At 38.2% G+C, this 20,615-nt stretch overlaps 1 protein-coding gene across 2 annotated transcripts in view; it reads right to left on the reverse strand.

The window, feature by feature from the left end:
* The window catches only part of mosmoa (modulator of smoothened a), a 38,417-nt gene extending 18,251 nt beyond the window's left edge, over nucleotides 1-20,166 (reverse strand). The window contains exons 1-2 of one of the 2 annotated variants that reach the window (XM_051888749.1): nucleotides 20,054-20,166; nucleotides 19,329-19,962 (exon numbers count right to left, since the gene is read on the reverse strand). In XM_051888749.1, the coding sequence (XP_051744709.1) occupies nucleotides 19,329-19,434 (106 nt within the window). In that variant the 5' untranslated portion in view covers nucleotides 19,435-19,962; nucleotides 20,054-20,166. Of the gene's footprint in view, nucleotides 1-19,328 lie in introns of both variants that reach the window. The other variant, XM_051888748.1, reaches the window with a different exon arrangement.
* Nucleotides 20,167-20,615: the final 449 nt, after the last annotated feature.

The raw sequence follows: 20,615 nt of genomic DNA on the forward strand, positions 1-20,615 counted from the left end.
TGATGAGGGATGATCTTCCAGCACTGTTTCAGCTGTGCGCTCCTATATGGCGTATTGACCAATCCAATCCATAAATCCTTTTTTTTAATGGATTTACCTCATTCAACCGCGAAATTTGAGAGATGTGACTATAGATCGAGTCATAGAATGTTATTATCGGCCAATACCCATCTGTGGCTGATTGACTGGAGCATCCCTTCATATCAAGCTTACCCAAATATACTTTTGTGTCACTGGTGTAACAGATTCACTTGGCTTCCTAATTTTGCCAAAAAATATCAAATTTATATGACAATCTGGGTTCTGTCGTGTTTATTCTGCAATGATGACCAGATGACTGTACTGCGCTATTGTTTTTCCATTGTTGACCACAATACAAGAAATTTCTTGTATTGTGGAATTTCATGAATTTTCTGTTAGTTGATCCTCTGATTTCAACTGCAATTTGTTTGCCTTCATTCTGATAGTTACAGTAAATTAAGGTAATTTGGTTATAAGAGTATTTTTAGCATAAAGTAGCAACAGACATTAGATTTTCTCAACCGAAAAAGAGTCAACAAAACTACTTAATTTACTTTTCACCTTTTAAACTAAAAGATACATTATGTTCGGCATAGACAGCACTATGAATTCAATTAGTTCAATAAACAGATGATGTACTGATTTGGCTTCAGCCAAAAAAAAAAAAAGCTCATCTGCATTACAGAGGAAGATTTCACATTGTATAATGCAAGAAAGCTGACTTACGCTTAGCTTGAACTGTTACAGAGTTGCAAATGTAAAACAGATCTTCGAGTTTAAGCCCGAGTTTGATGATGGGAAAGAAGCATTTTGTCTTGGTGGGAAGAAAGCCTTTAAAGAGCTTGATAAAGACTAGTGTCTGCATCCGGTAAACATTTCCCCCAGCACCCACCAATCACCCGCTGATTCACAACTTCAATGTCTAATTCCATCATTACAACCAGCTGGCACGCTATGGTACACTAAAAAGACAGACAACTCTGAATCGCACCCACAACTACAGTTTAGACATTCATAGGACACAAACCCCCTGTGTCCTTTTCCCAAACACACACGCACACACAAGAAGAACGTCATTTAGAACAACACATCTGGGTAAATAAACCTGGAACAAGTCAGAGCGCTGGAGCTCTGCCAAATTCCCAAGAAGCCCTCGCTGGAAACTAGATGTATACTCTTCAGCAGATTGTTATTGACTGGGGTTATCACAGAACAGATGTCCTTTATCGATACACAACATTTATCTGCAATCAAATTCAGTAAATGTGGTCATGAATATTTTCAGCCGCTCTTTGTACGAATGTGACTGTGGGAGTGGTCAAATGCACTTAGTCACAATCAGATATACGTAAAATGAAACCCAAAAAAAAAAAAAAAAAAAAAATAGATGTCAAAATAGATGTGCATTTTGTGGCTTTCGAGTGGGTCGGAAATATCGTAATTAAAAGTTTTACGAGAACTTCTCGTATCATAATTCCGAGAACATAAATTACCGAGCAAAGTCATTATTACAAGTGGGGAAACTCGTAATTCTAGACCAGTGGTTCTCAACCACGTTCCTGGAGCCCCTCAACACTGCACATTTTGCATGTCTCCTTTGTCTGACACTCTCATTTCAGGTCTATGGCTGTGTCCGAAATCGCCCCCATACCCTTAAATAGGGAACTATTTAAGGGGACAACCATTTGTAGTGTTGTCCGAAACATATAATGGACAACATCGAGTGCACTCATTTAATCCCACAATGCATCGCAATAACGAGTGTACAACTGATGCAAGCTCAATGGCTAGAGAATACCCATAATGCACTGTGAGAGTTGCACACTGAATGATCTTTTCGCCAGAAGATGGCACCGCAGCTGAATCATCCATTCATCCATCCATCCATCCATCCATCCATCCATCTTCCAAACCACGCTGGTCCAATATGGCTACAGCATAATATTTTATAAATTCATTTTTAAGTGATTATTAAATTACGTTTCGAATGATAATTAAACAGCAAGCACAACTATGTAAAAGCGGCAGCCCTTCTGGCACACTCAGTGTCTGAATTCACTCCCTCATTTTCATTCACTCCTTCAAGTGGACTATATTAGTAGAGTAATGTAGGGAATAGTGAATGAGGGTATAGGGGGCGATTTTGAACACAGTCTCTACTAATGAGCTGATGACCTGAATTAGGTGTTTTTGATTAAGGGGACCAAGACAATACAAGAGCTACAGAGTTGTGACTATGAAGGGGTGTGTCAATTTAAAACATGGTGTAAATGCTGATCTATAATATAGACAATATAGCAATAATCTATATATAGAAATCAGTGAGCAGCAAGTCTGTAGCAAATAGTTTAACAGTAATTACTCAACTTATTGTTCATAATATAACTTTTTTGCTTTGTTCTGTTATGTTTCCGACTTGAATGCGTGATGCATAATAACAAATGCTCAACTCAGAGATAAAAGTTTTATCTAATGCACTTGAAGGCAGAATTAGGTCTTGCAGTATATAAGGAATAGCAAAGGTAACAGATCGGCACTGTCTGTTTCATCATTAAAAAAAAAAAAAAAAAAAAAAAAAAAAATCAAACAGCAGTATCAAGGGGAAAAAAAAGCTCACTACTCTTGTCTGGCTAGTAGTATCTGTAATAGATCCTCTACAGCTATATACTGAAAGACTTCAAGCTATCTTAGTTCTATTGCTTACAATTGTATATTCGTTCTTTATTTCATTGCTAACAGTTTTCCTTGTCTTTTCTGAAGCATTGTTTACTTAATTGAAAAATACTAAAAAACTACATGCTACTGGTGAAGAACCTATAAGGGAGGGGTTTCTCTCACAATGAGTGGGCACTGATTGCATTTCATTGGCAGATAAAGCGGTAAACACCAGTAATCTTTCGAAGACTCCATTTCAACAGCGGCTTGACATATTCAGAGACTCTGGACCACTCTCCTGTTCACAGCCTGTGCGTGAAAAAACAGGAAGTGCTTCCTGAGCATTGCCGCTCTCTCATTAGTCCAGGCTGAGCAGCTCTGGAGATATGGAGCGTTATGGAGATGAGTCAAACAGCCTCTGAACCCTGGTGGGTGGAAAGCGGGGGCCGTACATGGCGCTACAGGCTTGTTCTTTTTTTAATGCACCGAATTCTCTCAGACGCACACTGATGCATACACATCCTGTGCTCGCGATGGACCCACAGTAAACACAAGGATAATGTATTGCTGGAAGCATAAGATTTTATCATAACAAAATTTGAATGGGCTTAACAGCTGATGTAACTAAACACTACCAAATAATATAGTATAAGAATAAGATAATATGGTCAAACTGTTTTGAAACCTCTTCTACGCAGACAACACTAAAAACAGGTGTAAACAGGGTGTAAAACATTTTGAGCTTGTTCACTTTTGACCACTTCCAGAGATGGTTGAAATTGCATTCGACCAGATTGTTTTCGTAGTGTAAACACTCATGTGATCGAATGCGTTCGAACAGCCACAAAAGACCACCTACTCTCCTCCTTTTGACTTAATACGTAAACATTATGAAAAGCGTGCTAGACAGACAGGATTTAAATTGTCAGCTGAAGACCCGAGTTTGGTTTGAAGACGAAAAATGTACCAAGCACAATGTTCTCTCACCATTCCTGATTTCTAACACACACTCACAGCGTTCAACATGGTCTTGTGGCTGTCAGAGCAGAAATGAAAGCTGATGCTCTCCGTATATTTTTCCATCATCTCTGGTCGTGTTCATATGTAAATTGCACAAGCTTATTTTGTCCATTAGATCAAAAGATCTATATAAAAAAAAAACAAAAAAAAAAAACATACATTTACCCACCCACAGACCCTGCCCTCGAAGAAATCAGGACAGAAGTGGACAAAAGAGACGAATCAAAATGCCAGGTAGAAATGTGAATGCGTCTCCCTCGTCTACTTGCGATCCGATTGACCTAAACGCATCTTAATACCAGGTGGAAACAGGGCCTAGGAGTTACAGGTGAGATGAAGCACATTGTTGTTCGAAGTACCAGTAGTTTTGTTGATTCTGAAATGTATTCAAATAGTTAAAACTGTTAAAGTCATCGTGGAATGGAAATTCACCCTATTTTCTAAATGAATCTTAAAAAATGTTAACTGTAAACAATTCATCCATGCATATGTTTTCAGATCTTTAGATCTATGAATTTTGGCAAATAGAGTGTGGGAAATGACCCTTTTAGGTGACTCTTTATATGGGGGATTTTTTCATTTAAAGGGGCAGATAAGTCTACATTTCACAGACATTTAAAAAAAAAAACATTTATCTCACCTAAATGTTTGCTCACTCAGTGTATGTGTGTTTTTACAATGAGGTGTGCAGTAGTTGGATCCATTATACTGCTACACATGCATTTTCTTTCTCAACTGTTTACGTTTATTTAAGATATAACCGGCTTTGTTTATGAGGATACTTGCCAAGATGGGCATGTTGACATTATTTTGTGTGTTTTTGACCATTTAAGTGCAAAAAGCACTGAAAGAGAACTTTGGTAATCACAAGCTGTTTGAGGCGGCTTTATGTGTGTGTGTGCAGAGAAAACAAGTCTCTTAGAGAGCGCACAAGAATGGTATGAAATCGCTTGAATGTTTACATTGGTAAGACTTAAAAAAAAAAAAAAGACATGCAAATGATAGACTTTAGTAACAATGCAACACTGGCCCGACTGGTCAAGCGTGTTTGTAGTGCAGATGCAGTGCTGTGAAGTCATTTGCGCATTTTGAGAGAAATGATGCAAAACTATGCGTGATATCTGCAATCCCGCGCCAAAATTCGAGCCCTGCTGATGCATATAACCAAGTCCTTGCTCTTCATTTTTTCTTTTCCGATAATCCGTTTCACTCAAATGTACTTCAATACGGAAGAAAAGAAATTGACTTTAAATAGTTAAAGAGTGTGCAACAATAGTTTTTGCTATGGTATCAAATGGTTCAGAGAACCAATACATTTTACAGTTATTTGTACCAACTACTGAAATGTTGATATTGTGTTGGTATTAGTATTCACTAATCATGAAACTTTGGTGGAAAAATAACACAGGACTTCACTAGATCAGATCACGAAAGTTTAGTTAAGAGTACTGAGTAAAGTATTAATATTGGTCAATATTTCTCAAGCATCCCTGGTGTTAGTTCCAAAGTCTACCAACAGCCTTGTTAATAGGTAATGTAAAACTTCTGCCTTAAAGGGTTAGTTCACCCAAAAATGAAAATTCTGTCATTTATTACTCACACTCATGTCGTTCCACACTCGTAAGACTTTCGTTCATCTTCGGAACACAAATTAAGATATTTTTGATGACAGAATACTGTCAGATTTCCTTCCATTCCTGCCTTTGTAACTACCATTTTGATGTTTCAAAAACTTCATTAAGAGATCAGAAAACCGATCCACATGAATCGAGCTGTTTAGTCAGATTTTGATTTAATTTAGGCTTTTACTCGCATGTAAACATTGATCAGCGAATGAAGCTGAAGCTCAACTTAACCTGAATAATGCACAAGCACAAACCTCTTCCAGAAGCTCAAACGTGCTGCTTAACCAATGAAGTTCATTCTTGTGTCTGGACATTTAAATACACACTCAAACACCCATTCATATTAGACAATGGTTTCGTCAGCTTCCGGCTGTGCTGCGCCGGCGCGACCAGACCGTGACGTCATAAGCGGCCGTCGCTCGATCGTTCGGTTTGGCCAGCGCAGCGTTTCCCACCAGAAGACCGACTACGCCCACATCGACAAACAGCACAGAGACGAAACAAGACGACAAGTGCAGTGTAGGTGTATGAAATGACCGGGAAATGGATATGGAATGGAGAAATGGGAGAATGTCCATGTGCTATCGGGATTGCGTGTGCACCCGCTACTACGATAGCGGCAATGGCCGGGAGGAACGATACAGAGAATGAATGAGGTAAGTATGCAGGGGTGTGTGTGTGTGTGTGTGTGCGCGCGCACGCCAGTGCGGCTTCCTCAGCGGTGGCAGCTAATGTGACTATCACAGTTACACAGCACGTTTGAGCTTCCGGAAGAAGTTTGTTCTTGTGCGTTATTCAGCTTAAGTTGAGCTTCTGCTTATGTTCGCTGATCAATGTTTACATGTGAGTAAAAGCCTAAATTAAATCTGTTCATCATAACAAGCAATCGATTCTCTTCAGAAAATTTGGACTAAACCGATCGATTCATATGGATTAGTTTTCCAATCTCTTTATGAAGTTTTTGAAGCATCAAAGTGGTAGTTACAATTGCAGTCAATGGAAGGAAATCTGACAGCATTCTGTCATCAAAAATATCTTAATTTGTGTTCCAAAGATGAACGAAGGTCTTAAGGGTTTGGAACGACATGAGGGTGAGTAATGACAATTTTCATTTTGGGGTGGACTAACCCTTTAAGTAGGTTTTTTTTAAAGAATGTAACTTCAGAATATGTTTATACATTTCAGTAGTTCAACCATAGGCCACCCTGCAATCTAGTTATCGTTATTTGCCACTGAAAACCCACATCAGTGGACCAGTACTTCCGAACGATAAGAGCAGGGACGTTTATTAAGAAAATAAATCTGGTCAGCAGCAAGAGCTCTAGAAATGCTCCCTGCATGTTGAACTGAGTCAGCAAGTTGGACTTTATTTTCTCAAGCAGCCATGAGTCAGTGGCAAACAGACTGGCCTCATCACTTTTCAAGAGGTCTGTCTCTCTCAGTCGCTTATTATTCCTTTCATGTATTCGGATAAGCATTGCTAAGAGCATGTTAGTCCTTTTCATAAAATCCTCTTCCTAAGAGCTCCTCAGTATGCAGCTCAATGAATTACAATGAATCAGGAAAAAATAACCAGGCCCGCATGGAATCTTTGCCTCAAGAAAACTCTGCAGGCTTCCTAGAACCAGAACACCTGACATTCACAAAAATCTGCTAATGGTCTGGCCCTTTCGCGCATTTGTTTATTGAATATTTGGCCTAATTGGATTATGTTCTCAGCTTCTAATAAGAGCAGGGCTTGGCAAGGATGCCAAAGTGTGAGAGGTTTAGACCAGACGATGGACTGTCACTTGCCCAATCATTCTAATGCAGCATTTACGGCGACTATTCAGTAGAACGCATCAATGCATACACGTAAAGGGTTTCTTTTGAGTGAGAAGGGCCAAAAGAGTGAAGATGGCCAACAGCTGGACTGACTATTGCAAAAGAATGGAACAGAGATGGTCTCGATACTCGATTTTTAAAACAGAAAAACTATTTTTTAACTTGGCACAGCATCTTAATATTGTGGAATAAAAAAACTGAAACATGATGCGTCAGCCAAAGATGTATGCCAAACATGGACGAATACAAATTGCACAGGACTGCACTTTACCGCTGTCATGGCAACCAGTGCACTACATTGTTTTGAATTGTTATTCCTGGGTAAATGCGTTTTTGGTCCCTCTTTTAGTGCTGCATTAAAAAGTGTAAATGTAGGTTTTTTTTTTAACAAATTTAATTATTGTTTTAAACATTTGAGTACTTTGATCATCCATTACGCTTTATGTGATAGGCCTACCTTTTAATAGATGGCCAGGGTTAATGTCATGCATTTGTTAAAATGTGTTTGTCAATATGGAATTTTACATAATACATCAATAAAAGCCATGTGTTGTAAGTTGGCTTGTCAAATAAAATTTAGAAACATTTTTAAAATGACGTGCCAGAAGCCTTTTGTTTTCATCAATAAAAGAAAACATTTGAACTAAAAAAATACTGCTGATGCCTAATCCTGGCTTAATCTAAGCCCTGTCTGTGAAACCAGGCCTTAGTCGAATAAAACTTGACTAAAACAGAGCAAGGTTGACTAATTTTAAAAACTAAGAAACTAAAAAAGTACATTTGACACAGGACTAAGACTAAATTAAAAAATAGCTGACAATACTCTGCATCGACTTGAAAACAACCTTCAGTTTAAAACACTCAAATATTTTGTTTTCAAGTCCGAATTGTGCATCAGCAAGTGTTTCAGAAGCAGTGGGAGGAAGTGGCATTTCTAGCCGCGCGCTTATTTTGCTGCAAACAGAAACAGTACTGTTAAAAATGCCTTCGACACCTCTAAAACAAGATCCAAAACAATCAGCTCCCTGCCTAGAGAGTGAAAAAGAGTACTGTATGCTGTCACACGGAGACACTGAGCCGAATTAATCATTCTTCTCACTCAGAGTGTTTCTCTGGGAATAAAAGGCTCGCAGGGCTTTTTTCATTTTGTAAATGTCACGACCACCAACTCGTGTTTTGTCCCTGCGAGCTCTTGGGTTCTCAGTCACGGGTTGAGTTTGAAGGTCTCCTCTGCATAATTTCCTGCCTTTGCCGTGACTCCTGCCTGTGAACTGTCGTTTCCTTTAGAAAAAGTGAACAAACATACCATCATTTCAGCTGTCTCACTGGCAGCGCAGATGTGAAACGGAACAGTAAATGCCAATCAAACAGTTTCCCTGTATTTTTTCCGCTAGTGTTCAAGGGGATAGATGGACACATTCCTGTCAAACAGCATAATGAGTCTGAGAGCAATGAGGGAAATGATGTTTAAATGCCCTTACTGACAGGCCTGACAAGCTGAGAACACACATGAGATGATACTTTACTTTAGTTGGGACTAATAACTGTCCGATGCCGATAATCTTGTATACGTGCCAAGACTTCACCGAACATCATGCCAGATGTCTGGGCAGACCAGCTGTCATCAGATCACCTAATTATGATGTAAAGATGAAGACTCATCCTAACTAAACAACAGAACACATTTGCTAAATGTTTGCTAAAGGTAATTACCAGCAGATAATGTTGGCTGGACATAAAAATGATTAAGTGGTTGGAAACAACTGTACGCAAATAAAAACGAAACTGCTGAGCACCACTTAAGTCAAAACAAAGCAACATGGGATGCTGCCAACAGTTCTGCTGAACAAACAGCGATTCTGATATAGAAGTTATCTACATTTTTAATTAAGAAACACCAATAACTACCAAGGGCAAAAATGCAAAATCCAGGGGGATTTAAAAGGCAAGCATTTTCTACTCCGCAGGTTGATTCAAAAAAGCTCCAGAAGAAGTTTCAAAAAAATTTTATCAACACACAAGTGGAGCTTGTCTGTGAAACATTTGTCACAACGTCAGGGTGTTGCTGTACTTTTACTATGGCGTTCTGAGTGGTTTTAGCAAGTTGTTATGTTGTTGCTTTCTAGGCCAAGTCAGAAGAGTCTTCTTGATAAATTTCAGTCTCTATATGCTCAGGTGCCTCCTTCAAAGCAAGTAAGGGATTTTTTTTTCAGTTTTTATTGATGACCAGGTGAAATTTGCCTGATCGCTTGCAACAAGCAGCATGATTTGAGGGGTCATTCATGTCTGTACAGGGCTCTAGACTAAATGGTCGCATTTTGCAACCTTTTTTCCTGCTGGTGCATCTAAATTTTGTTAGAGGTTGCACTGGTTCCACCACCAATTTGTTAAACTGATAAGCGCTGTCATTTCTTTTGCGTATGTGAAACATTAAACGAGCCAAAATTAGAATGAAACAATGCTACCTGTGTCAACTGAGCACCACGCGGACCATTTATTGGCTCAAAGACAGCGCAGCGCAAGCTTAGAGCTAATGTGTTCACCCGCTGAATGTTTCAATCACGTGACCACAATTGCACAACTACACACTACGAGATCCAGTAAGAAGTTCTCAAGTTCCGCACAAACCACTAATCTAGTCTCGATGATTATAGTACAGAGTCAAGCCACGTTCACACCGCCAGCGACTTTTGTCGCTGTATGTTGCTAGTCTCTGTACTGTGAAGTCGCTTGTGGGCGTTCCTAGTGCTGTCGCTCTAATGTTATTGGTAGACTGCATGTCTGATCATATCTATAGAAAATACGATCACAAAAGATATATAAAACTACAAACCCGATTCCAAAAAAGTTGGGACACTGTACAATTTGTGAATAAAAAAAAGGAATGCAATGATGTGGAAGTTTCAAATTTCAATATTTTATTCAGAATACAACATAGATGACATATCAAATGTTTAAACTGAGAAAATATATCATTTTAAGGGAAAAATAAGTTGATTTTAAATTTCATGGCATCAGCACATCTCAAAAAAGTTGGGACAAGGCCATGTTTACCACTGTGTGGCATCCCCTCTTCTTTTTCTAACAGTCTGCAAACGTCTGGGGACTGAGGAGACAAGTTGCTCAAGTTTAGGAATAGGAATGTTGTCCCATTCTTGTCTAATACAGGCTTCTAGTTGCTCAACTGTCTTAGGTCTTCTTTGTCGCATCTTCCTCTTTATGATGCGCCAAATGTTTTCTATGGGTGAAAGATCTGGACTGCAGGCTGGCCATTTCAGTACCCGGATCCTTCTTCTATGCAGCCATGATGTTGTAATTGATGCAGTATGTGGTCTGGCATTGTCATGTTGGAAAATGCAAGGTCTTCCCTGAAAGAGACGACGTCTGGATGGGAGCATATGTTGTTCTAGAACTTGGATATACCTTTCAGCATTGATGGTGCCTTTCCAGATGTGTAAGCTGCCCATGCCACACGCACTCATGCAACCCCATACCATCAGAGATGCAGGCTTCTGAACTGAGCGCTGATAACAACTTGGGTTGTCCTTGTCCTCTTTAGTCCGGATGACATGGCGTCCCAGTTTTCCAAAAAGAACTTCAAATTTTGATTCGTCTGACCACAGAACAGTTTTCCACTTTGCCACAGTCCATTTTAAATGAGCCTTGGCCCAGAGAAAACGCCTGCGCTTCTGGATCATGTTTAGATATGGCTTCTTTTTTGACCTATAGAGTTTTAGCCGGCAACGGCGAATGGCACGGTGGATTGTGTTCACCGACAATGTCTTCTGGAAGTATTCCTGAGCCCATGTTGTGATTTCCATTACAGTAGCATTCCTGTATGTGACGCAGTGCCGTCTAAGGGCCCGAAGATCACGGGCATCCAGTATGGTTTTCCAGCCTTGACCCTTACGCACAGAGATTGTTCCAGATTCTCTGAATCTTTGGATGATATTATGCACTGTAGATGATGATAACTTCAAACTCTTTGCTCTTCAGCTGTTCCTTATATGTACATTTAACTTTTCCGGCTTCTTATTGCTACCTCTCCCAACTTTTTTGGAATGTGTAGCTCTCATGAAATCCAAAATGAGCCAATATTTGGCATGACATTTCAAAATGTCTCACTTCCAACATTTGATATGTTATCTATATTCTATTGTGAATAAAATATAAGTTTATGAGATTTGTAAATTATTGCTTTCCTTTTTTATTCACAATTTGTACAGTGTCCCAACTTTTTTGGAATCGGGTTTGTAAGATACCATTCTAATTTGTTATCTATTGGGCTTAAACGTAACATTATGCTGTTGGAGAGTGTTGTGATATAAACAGCAGTGCTCAATTCATTAAATCATTAACTAGATTAACAAATTACTCATACTGTCAAATTACTAAAACGTCATTTGAATTTGACAAATAAATTAATCTTGTCCTCAATATTCAACATAATTCAGGAGAAACAGTAGGCTAAAATGAACCGCAGCAGTGCTAAACTGCTCACTGCATCATATAATTAACAACACACGAACTATCAATGTATGAATCAAACTCACTAAGACTGCCGACAGTTTCTTTTTATTATGTCCATGTATGTGGTTACAGTCAAATTATATAAAACAGCGAAATCGCTTCGGAACTATGTCCTGAGATGGTGGTGTGAGTCAGTGACAGTCCTCACTCCTATTGGCTGTCGCTTGCGAAATTCTCTTATCATTTGCAGAAAGTTGAAATTTCTGAACTTTTGTCGCTTGTCACGACTACATTCTGTCGCCAACGGTCACTGTTGCTCATGTTGCCGGAAGTCGCCAGCATGCCATTGGAATGAATGGGATCATGTTGCTTTGTCACTGCGTGTCGCTGGTGGTGTGAACAGGGCTTCAGATGAAACAGCAATGATATTCTCAACAACACTGATGCGGAAAACAGGAGAAACACTGTGCCACAACGATACAGAAATGTGGAATATTCATATCAAATTTCATTATATTATTAATGTAGACATGTATAAAAGAATTAATGGAATATAATTACATAATTTTTTTAAGATATATCCGTTTTTCGCATTCGTATTTATACTAACTGTATTTAGGCTACTGTAACAAATAATATAGAAACCATATAGCTACTTTTTGCATGGTAATGAGGTCCTATGCATGGTTTTACCTGTGGATATCAATCTACAAATGTATTAATTATACTGGAAGACCAATTTTAATAAGAGACCTAACTCAGTCAGTCAGAATATTTAGATTTTAACCCAATAAAAATGAGGTTGTTACAATTTTTACAGATTTGAATGTTTTGTCAATGAAAAGAAATTTACATTCGCATCAAGCTCACTGCTTGTCAACTCAAATTGCTGTCAAATGTGCATTTCTAAGAGACAGATAAAGTGATACAAATAATTAATAGTATTAATTATTATTTTTGGTTAGTGGATCAACGTATCGCAAAACTCACAGTTCAGATCATATTATGGTTTTTGAGTCGCGAATTGGATCATTTTTCGGATCAGCAAGAAAAAAAATATTTTGGGGGTGGCGGTAACTTTGCTTTCCATTTATTACTTCAAGCACACTTTGAGTACTCCGATACAACAGCAAAAACTACTAGCCTAGCAAGTAGACGCGAAAGAGGAATCCATTTGGAGTATCTATCTGAAATGCGCCTCTCTCTTTGTGTGTGCACGCCTCGAGTGTACCGAATAAAATTTTCTTTTGCCTCTTCTAGTGCTGGAATGGTTTAAATTCTATTGAATGTGTAAACTAGCAAGACAAAACAAGTGCAAATTATAAACTTTCAGTCTATGGCAGTTAAACTTGAAATAATCCACGAATCACAAGCGTGCTGAACCGTGGAGCCTGGTCGGTACGGATCAACAGCGATATGTTTAAACCCTATTTTTGGTGCTTCCAAATCAGGTGGTGGTGCCACCATCTGTAGAACTTGGTGGCACTGGTGCTGCTGCTCTCAAATGTTAGTCTGGAGCCCTGCTGTAGCACAATTGGTACTGGATAAATTACTTGCCAAAGTTGAATACTTGGGCTAGAGCAGTGGTCTCAAACCCAGTTCCTGGAGGGCCAGAGTCCAGCAGAGTTTAGCTCCAACCCTAATACACACCTGAACCAGCTAATCAAGGTCTTCAGGATTACTAGAAACTTCCAGGAAGGTGAGTTGGTTGGAGTTAAACTCTGCAGGATAGTGGCCCTCCAGGAACTGGGTTTGAGACCACCGGACTAGAGGTTTATTTGATTCACTAGCACCAAATATAAACAGTAATAAATAATACTAGCCCAAAAAAAAAAAAAAGCAATTTTCTGGCACTGAGAGAAAATGGCTTTTTGTATAACCATCAACACAGGGGAAAAAAATTAACAAATAATAACAAATCAAAACAACAACAACAACAAAAACTTAAATGCAGCCGTTTAGTCAAAATGTCTAGAAGATCAAAGACACAACTTCCCTGAAAGAGCCTAAACAATGTCTCATCAGCCAATTATTCTGCTTCATTCTGGTCACAGACCACATCAAAGAGAGGGCAGGGACACTGCAAACACTTTAATGATTTTACCATTCACAGGAAGGAAACAATCTCACAAAGGCTCACAAAGGAGCCCATTCAGCTTACTGAATTGCATGCAGTCATGCACTAAACAATGAACTCAGAATTCTTCATTTGGCAGGCCGAAAGAACAATTTGATACACAAACAAACATACAAACAAACATCTATGGGGCCTTTACAGTGTAGTTTTCATTAAGTCATTCTTTTGGCCGTTTTAGAGTGAAACAGTAGAGTTTTTCTTCATCAACCATGTTTCCATTCAAAAAATTTAACTATAAAATTTAACGCAATATTGGAATATCGCATAAAATATTTGCGAATGAAGCACCATTTACATCTCGTGTTCAAGAGAACAAAATTGTCACTTCCAGGGAAACTGGTGCAAAATAACTTTAATAAAAACTGAAGTTGCAGCAATCGTGGAAGAAACTGTGGCTCTTTTTTCCTGTATCATAAATGACTTGCGTCTCAGATGTTATCTTGTGTTCGGATGCTGGTGTTTGGAATGCAATCATGTGAGACGCTTCTGGGAGGAAATTAAACCAAATCATTCTGATGACAGACTTTGGCTCAGGCATTTCAGAACAACCAAACCAACATTTGAGATGCTGCGATGTGATTGGTCTGCTGGTTAGTCCAGTTATCCAATCACCTCCTCAACTGAGGCAAAGTCACGTTAGTTTTTCATTGTGCATTGTGCATAAGCCTTGCCGATTTAAATATTCAAGTGAAGGAAGATGCAAAAGAGAAGTCAATTTGGTACTTGATGTTTGAGAAATTTTTGTGTGCCCAACACGCATCCGAAGCTCACACCCAGAAAGTTTTTTTTTTCTTTTTTCTCCACGTGTTCTTGAGCTTGAATGGACACATTCATACAAAATTATATCAAAATGTCCATATTGGTGAGTATCCTCGTAAACAGGTCAGTGGAACGAAAATAAGCTCAAGGCCTAGAGACACTAGAGAAACGAGTCTAGCGTATGTTTACATTGATAAACAATGGAAAAGTAGTGCAGTGGGATTAAAAAAAAAAAAAAAAAAAAAAAAAAAAAAAGTATATTGGATCTGTGCATTAGTTCTTAAAGTGACAGCAGCCTAATATTCCTGCTGATGCCTGTTTTTAATATTAATCAAAGAAAAAGGGGAGGAAAAAAAAAAAAAAAAAAAAAAAAAAAAAAAAATCACTCACTGCTCTTGACTGAATGCTAGAGTTGTCAAAAGTACCGACTTCGCCATCGGTGAAGAGTGTCATTGACTATTTACAACGTTTTTACAGCGTTGATCATTGAAGCCAATCACAGACATATCCGATGAGCGCGTCAACACAATGGCCAATCAGAGGTGTTTACGAATCCGCTCAACAGCGCTCAAAGCATCACATTTTTAAAATTTCAGTACCGATAGGTACTTAAGTCTGTACTTTTGACAACTCTACCAGACGCCATTCTGGATGTTGGCGTTCGCTTGTACGGTGGCTAGGGGTGCAACAAACGATTATTTTGATAATCGATTAATCTACCGATTATTGGAACGATTAATCGACTAATCATCGATTATTACACTGATTAATCAGTATGCTTTGTTTGATTATTCCACTTTAGCAATTAGTTAAAATAGAGTTATACTTTAATAAATAAAAATCACTTCAGCTTTTGAAAGTGTATTTTTAATTAATTTCGAGCCAACTGAACAGACCAATCTACTTCAGGTTCTCTTTTCTCCTCAGAAGTCATCAATACTTCAACTGTTACAATGACTGGTACTGTGTTTTTATTTAGTCTGGGAATTGTAATAATAACTTAAAGAATATGAATATGTAATATTGTGCATATTTTTTGAAAAATACCCCTCTTTAGATTTCTTTTTTTCCTTTTTTACTAACTATCGAGTTTATGGTCACTGAATGGCTTTCCTGAGATAATTGTAACATTTTGTGACATTTTAGTTTGCAAGCTGTTTTACTGACGTCTTTCTGCGGTTAAAACTCTGATTAAGTGATTACATTAGAGTTGGATTCATTTCAGTAAGTTGTACTGTATCTCTCAACATACTTTTTGAAGTTCATTCATGTTTATATTGTGCTGTAATAGCAGAAAAGAGGAAGAGATAATAGGTTAACGTGCCACTTGACCTGAGGTGTTACAGCAATCTGTAATGCCACATTAAAGACTGCCAAAACCACATGTATTGTTTGAATCCCGTAGTAAAATTGACAGAATTTAAAAGCCGAGACTGTTTTATATCAAAAGTAACCTGATCTGCCTCATCTGTCAGCACGTTGTCTGTGTCCTCTTTGCTCTGCTATGTATCTTTCACTGCGTGAGAAAATGGACGTGGCGTGAGAACAGTGAGTTTTAATGAGAGTTGGTGGCCCTGCATGACAGCATTTTTTTTGTACTTATGCTAAACGTTATGCTTGTTATGCTTTATGCTATGTTAAACTCCCACAATTTACGGGTTTGACTTCGTTTGCACTATGCACTCCGAAGCACCGTGTCTTCTTCTACTGAATTGGATCAGGGAGGGCTGCATTACAGTATTGCGCTACAGCGCCCCACTGGTCAAGCCGCGTTATTGCAGGCCCTTCAAATAGGTCGTATGAGATCAAAAGACTATTTGACAACAAAAATATTTGTTGACAATTTTTTATTGTCGACGTTGTCGATAATGTCGACTAATGGTTTCAGCCCTAACGGTGGTTGAATTGTCAAAACACCTCTCAAAATGCTTGCTGCGAATGTGAAAAACTCAAAAAATTGAACCCGACCTGATTTTTTTTTTTTTTAATGACGGACAAAAGTTTCAGAGGCAGTGATTAACAACATGAGGTCGTATTTTTTTTAATGTGCAAAAATTTGTGCAAAGACCTTTAGGCTAGCAGTTTTTGGGTCAAAAACACTCAAAACAATAACTATGTCTATTTGATTTATTTAGCCTTTTTTTTTTTTTTTTTTGTGTAGTGGGGCCAAAGAAAATTTTGGCAGGACAAGTAAAAATTTGAACCTCTGGCCCAACCGGGACAGTAGAAAAAATCCTTAGCATTGAGCCCTGCTTGTCAAAACATGTTTCCCCCCCCCCAATGGAATTTACTAAAGAGTTTGAAAGATATTTCTGTGATCTATCATCCATTTTAATCACTCATTCCATAACAGTATAAAAAGGACTATAAGATAACAGAGTGCATTGTGTAACTTTTCTTTTGGCATCTAATGAGAATTACCACTGAGAAGAAGAAAAAACAACAAAAACTTCAAAAGTAAAACAGACACCTGGACACATTACAGTAATGAGAAGAATTGTGTGTGTGTGTGTGTGTGTGTGTGGTTAATTTGCTAAACTGTCAATTCAATAATATCAAATAATGCAGTGGATCTTAATATAACAAAACCGCTTCATTTGTTTTAAAATAAAAACAATTTGTTTGTTTTTTGTTTGTCTGTGATATTCACCTATAATAACTTCCTCCCACTATGGGACAATGCCTACAGACAACAATAAACCTCAGACATGTGGACTAAATGAATTAGATAGGAAGCATGTGCTACACATCTTGTGCTGGATGGCTGAAAACGACACAAAGGAATATCTTCTTCACATGACAGCATGTTTTGACACCTGATTCACCACTGTAGCATTTGACATGTAAGAGAACAGCACAAGGCCAGTGATTCTTGCTGAATCGAGTGGATTGTGCTTGAACCCCTACTGACCCACTTACCAAGCAGTCATGCATGCTGAACAAAGAGCAGCTGTTTATCAACAGCCCACCGGCACATGGACATTTGAAGACAGTCGTGATCTGCAGGACGGCTTTAGACGTTTCATAATAACAGTGTAGATGTCCTAATAAATAAAACTGATGAATCATTGAAACAGGGCAGCTGAACAACTTGACGTGAATGAATCGCTTAGGTTAAATTATTTATCACATCTTGAGCTTCATTTAGAGCTTTGAAGTAGTGGTCAGATTACAATATCTATGATGAGGTTAAATATTACAAAAGAATCATGATGCAATTTTTGACTGCAATGCTTGATGTGCCAAAATGACCTTTTCAGTCGCTCCTGATTACTGCATAATGATTTTTAACACTGATTTAACAGCATTTTTTTATTGATTAACAAAATGTTTAATACCCTCTAAAAAATGCTGGGTTGTTTCAACCCATGTTTTTAAATTAAAATTTTAAACCCAATGGTTGGGTTTGTCCATATTTGACCCAAACATGGGTTGAAACAACACAGCATTTTTAGTGTAGTTGAGTTTACGTAAGAGTTGTTACAATAAAATTTAAAACATTTTATATGCATCTTTAAACAAGCTTAAAATAACAAGTTTTAATATTTCGTTACGCAAAATATTTCTGAGCTACAAAATACAAACTTCAGACCATTCTATGAAATCAAGGACTGAAAAATGACTACATTAAAATTCAGTGATATACCAATAACTTGAGTGTAATATTAGGACTGGGTTGAAAATATCTCTTCTTAAATCCTAAGAATTGATCTTTTAGTCTGTGCTGTTTTCAGTTGATGCTTGAACAAAACTTCAGTAAATATTATTTGCAGCTCACTTACCTTCCAATAAATCGTTTTGTTATGATTTATAAGTAGAGATGCACCGACACTAAATTTCTCCACCGATACGATAGCCGATTATTCCGAGTGATATCTGCCGATAACGATACCGATAGTTTGGGGGTTCTGTCTTTTATACCTTTTAAATTAACAATTATTCATTATATTTTTAATTATTATATTTTGAAAGAAATGCAAATAAAAAATAAAAAAAAGTAATCTTTCCATTTCGTCAACTTGTTTCAGAGGAACTGATATCAGTTATAAACAAACACATTACTCAAATTAATATTAACATGCATTAACTAAATTCTGAAGTTAAATTAATATTTCTTAACTTTCTGAATGTTATTAATTCATACAATTACTATTAGTATTGAATATCAAACTGGTTTCTTAGCATTTTCTTTACACAAAGCACAAATTCAGTGCATTTTCCTGAACTCTTTTGATTGACAGGATATCGGCCGTTTTTAAAATATCGGCCGATAGCGTGAAAATTTGCTTTTATCGGCCGATACCGATTATCGGCCGATATATCGCGTGCATCTCTAACTTATGAGTCTCAACTTTCATCTATTTTCTGTCCATTTTTATTACGAAATTCAAGGAATAAATGCCGTTTTGACGCATGTACGGTACTTGATATCCAAAAGAATCAATTTTGAATCGAGTTCAGAATTGAATCGCAAGCTTGTGAATCAAATCGCGAAATTTGCGTCAATACCCAGCACTTTAAAATTTTGATTTTATTAACCAAACATTATAATAGTAATACTTATCACCTCAGTATTTCATTTACATTCAAAAGCGACTGTGCATAAAGATATATTGAATACATGTTAACTAATGAGTGTAATCATGTTTTCAACGTCACTTATTATGAAGTGTATCTTTATGTAATCTGAGACAGAGTCAGAACTTTATTATCTAAAACAGATGAGGCATGTAAACATGAAATGGCTTTTAAATCAGAGATGCACACACGCAGTTCTGTTGACAATATAATAGAGAGTTATTGATCTGATTTCTCACCTGCTGACTCGCCAGTGTTGATCCAGTCCGGATTGGCAATGCTCGCTATGGCAAATATATCCGCAGCCAGAAAGAGACATCCTGAAATAATGGTGAGTTTATCCATCTCAGGTTACCTGGACTCTGATACAGGAGTGAAGAACTGAGCTAGTCTCTCTACAGATATCAGCAGCGGTCAGTAAACACTGCTCGGGTCTGACTGCATGATATGCTGTGATATGATATGGCTAGAAGTCCAGCAGCTTTGTCGAACGAAACAAACTCCCTAAAGACCAGGTTGTGCCCCTGATCTTCCTCCTAACAGCTGATGCTCCATCCTCATCATCACCCTCATACGGAGACTGCGGTCTTCTTCTGTTACTAGCTAACAGGCTACAGATCCGCACGGTTTGTTTGCCATCCGGAGGGCCTAACGCCACTCGACGTCCACATATCCATCTCCAAGAAGGTCTCGACAGCGGGATTTAACAGCAAAAGCGTAAAAGAAGCGAATTAGAGCCGTGCAGGGCCGTTTTCGTCGACGGTGTTGTGGTCCATCTTTCTGCTCAGCTGCACGCGCATCTGCACGGACGCCGAGCGCGAGCACAGCCCCGCCGCATCACCTTCATCCCCAAAAACCCGTCAAAATGTTCGTCTGTAAGGTGAAAGATCGTTAACTGCGTGAGTTTGGAAAGAAACGCCTGCAAGACGCCGCAGGAGCATGAGAAGCTGTAATGTAAACGCACCTCTCGCGTCTTTCCCAATGACATCAAGCGAAAACCCCCACGCAGCGTCTATCGTCAGACACACAACAGGCCTGCGAGATCACGCTCCGTCTGCTGCTCTCGCGAGACTACGCGTACTTAAAGGGGGTCTGATCTGTGTGTGGGCATAATGAGACTCTGTAATTATTACCCACTTAATGCAAGCAGTAACCTCTAAATACATTTCATGAACAATATATGCGTTATGCAATATAGAGAAAGAGACCACGACGCGTTTATTTGATGAATGAACAGGCAAAAGCCTGAGATCGCCATAAAAATGCGTTTTATTTTGCATTAATACAAAATGTGCAATTACTAATTATAATATTAGCAGTATGTTTACATTTCAGATAAATTACAAATAAATGGAAAATGTCTGAAAAACTGATATTACACAAAAATTAAGACAGACACTGGAAAATGTTTTTCTAATGTATGAGCATATGGACAGTGCATTATGGGAAATGAAAATAGCCAAATAGTAAGTGAACAGTATTGTTAGTGTTCATACATAAGTAACCTTATGACAAATACGTTGATT

The sequence above is a fragment of the Ctenopharyngodon idella genome, chromosome 3 (assembly GCF_019924925.1).
Source record: "Ctenopharyngodon idella isolate HZGC_01 chromosome 3, HZGC01, whole genome shotgun sequence".
In the NCBI taxonomy this organism is placed as follows: domain Eukaryota; kingdom Metazoa; phylum Chordata; class Actinopteri; order Cypriniformes; family Xenocyprididae; genus Ctenopharyngodon; species Ctenopharyngodon idella.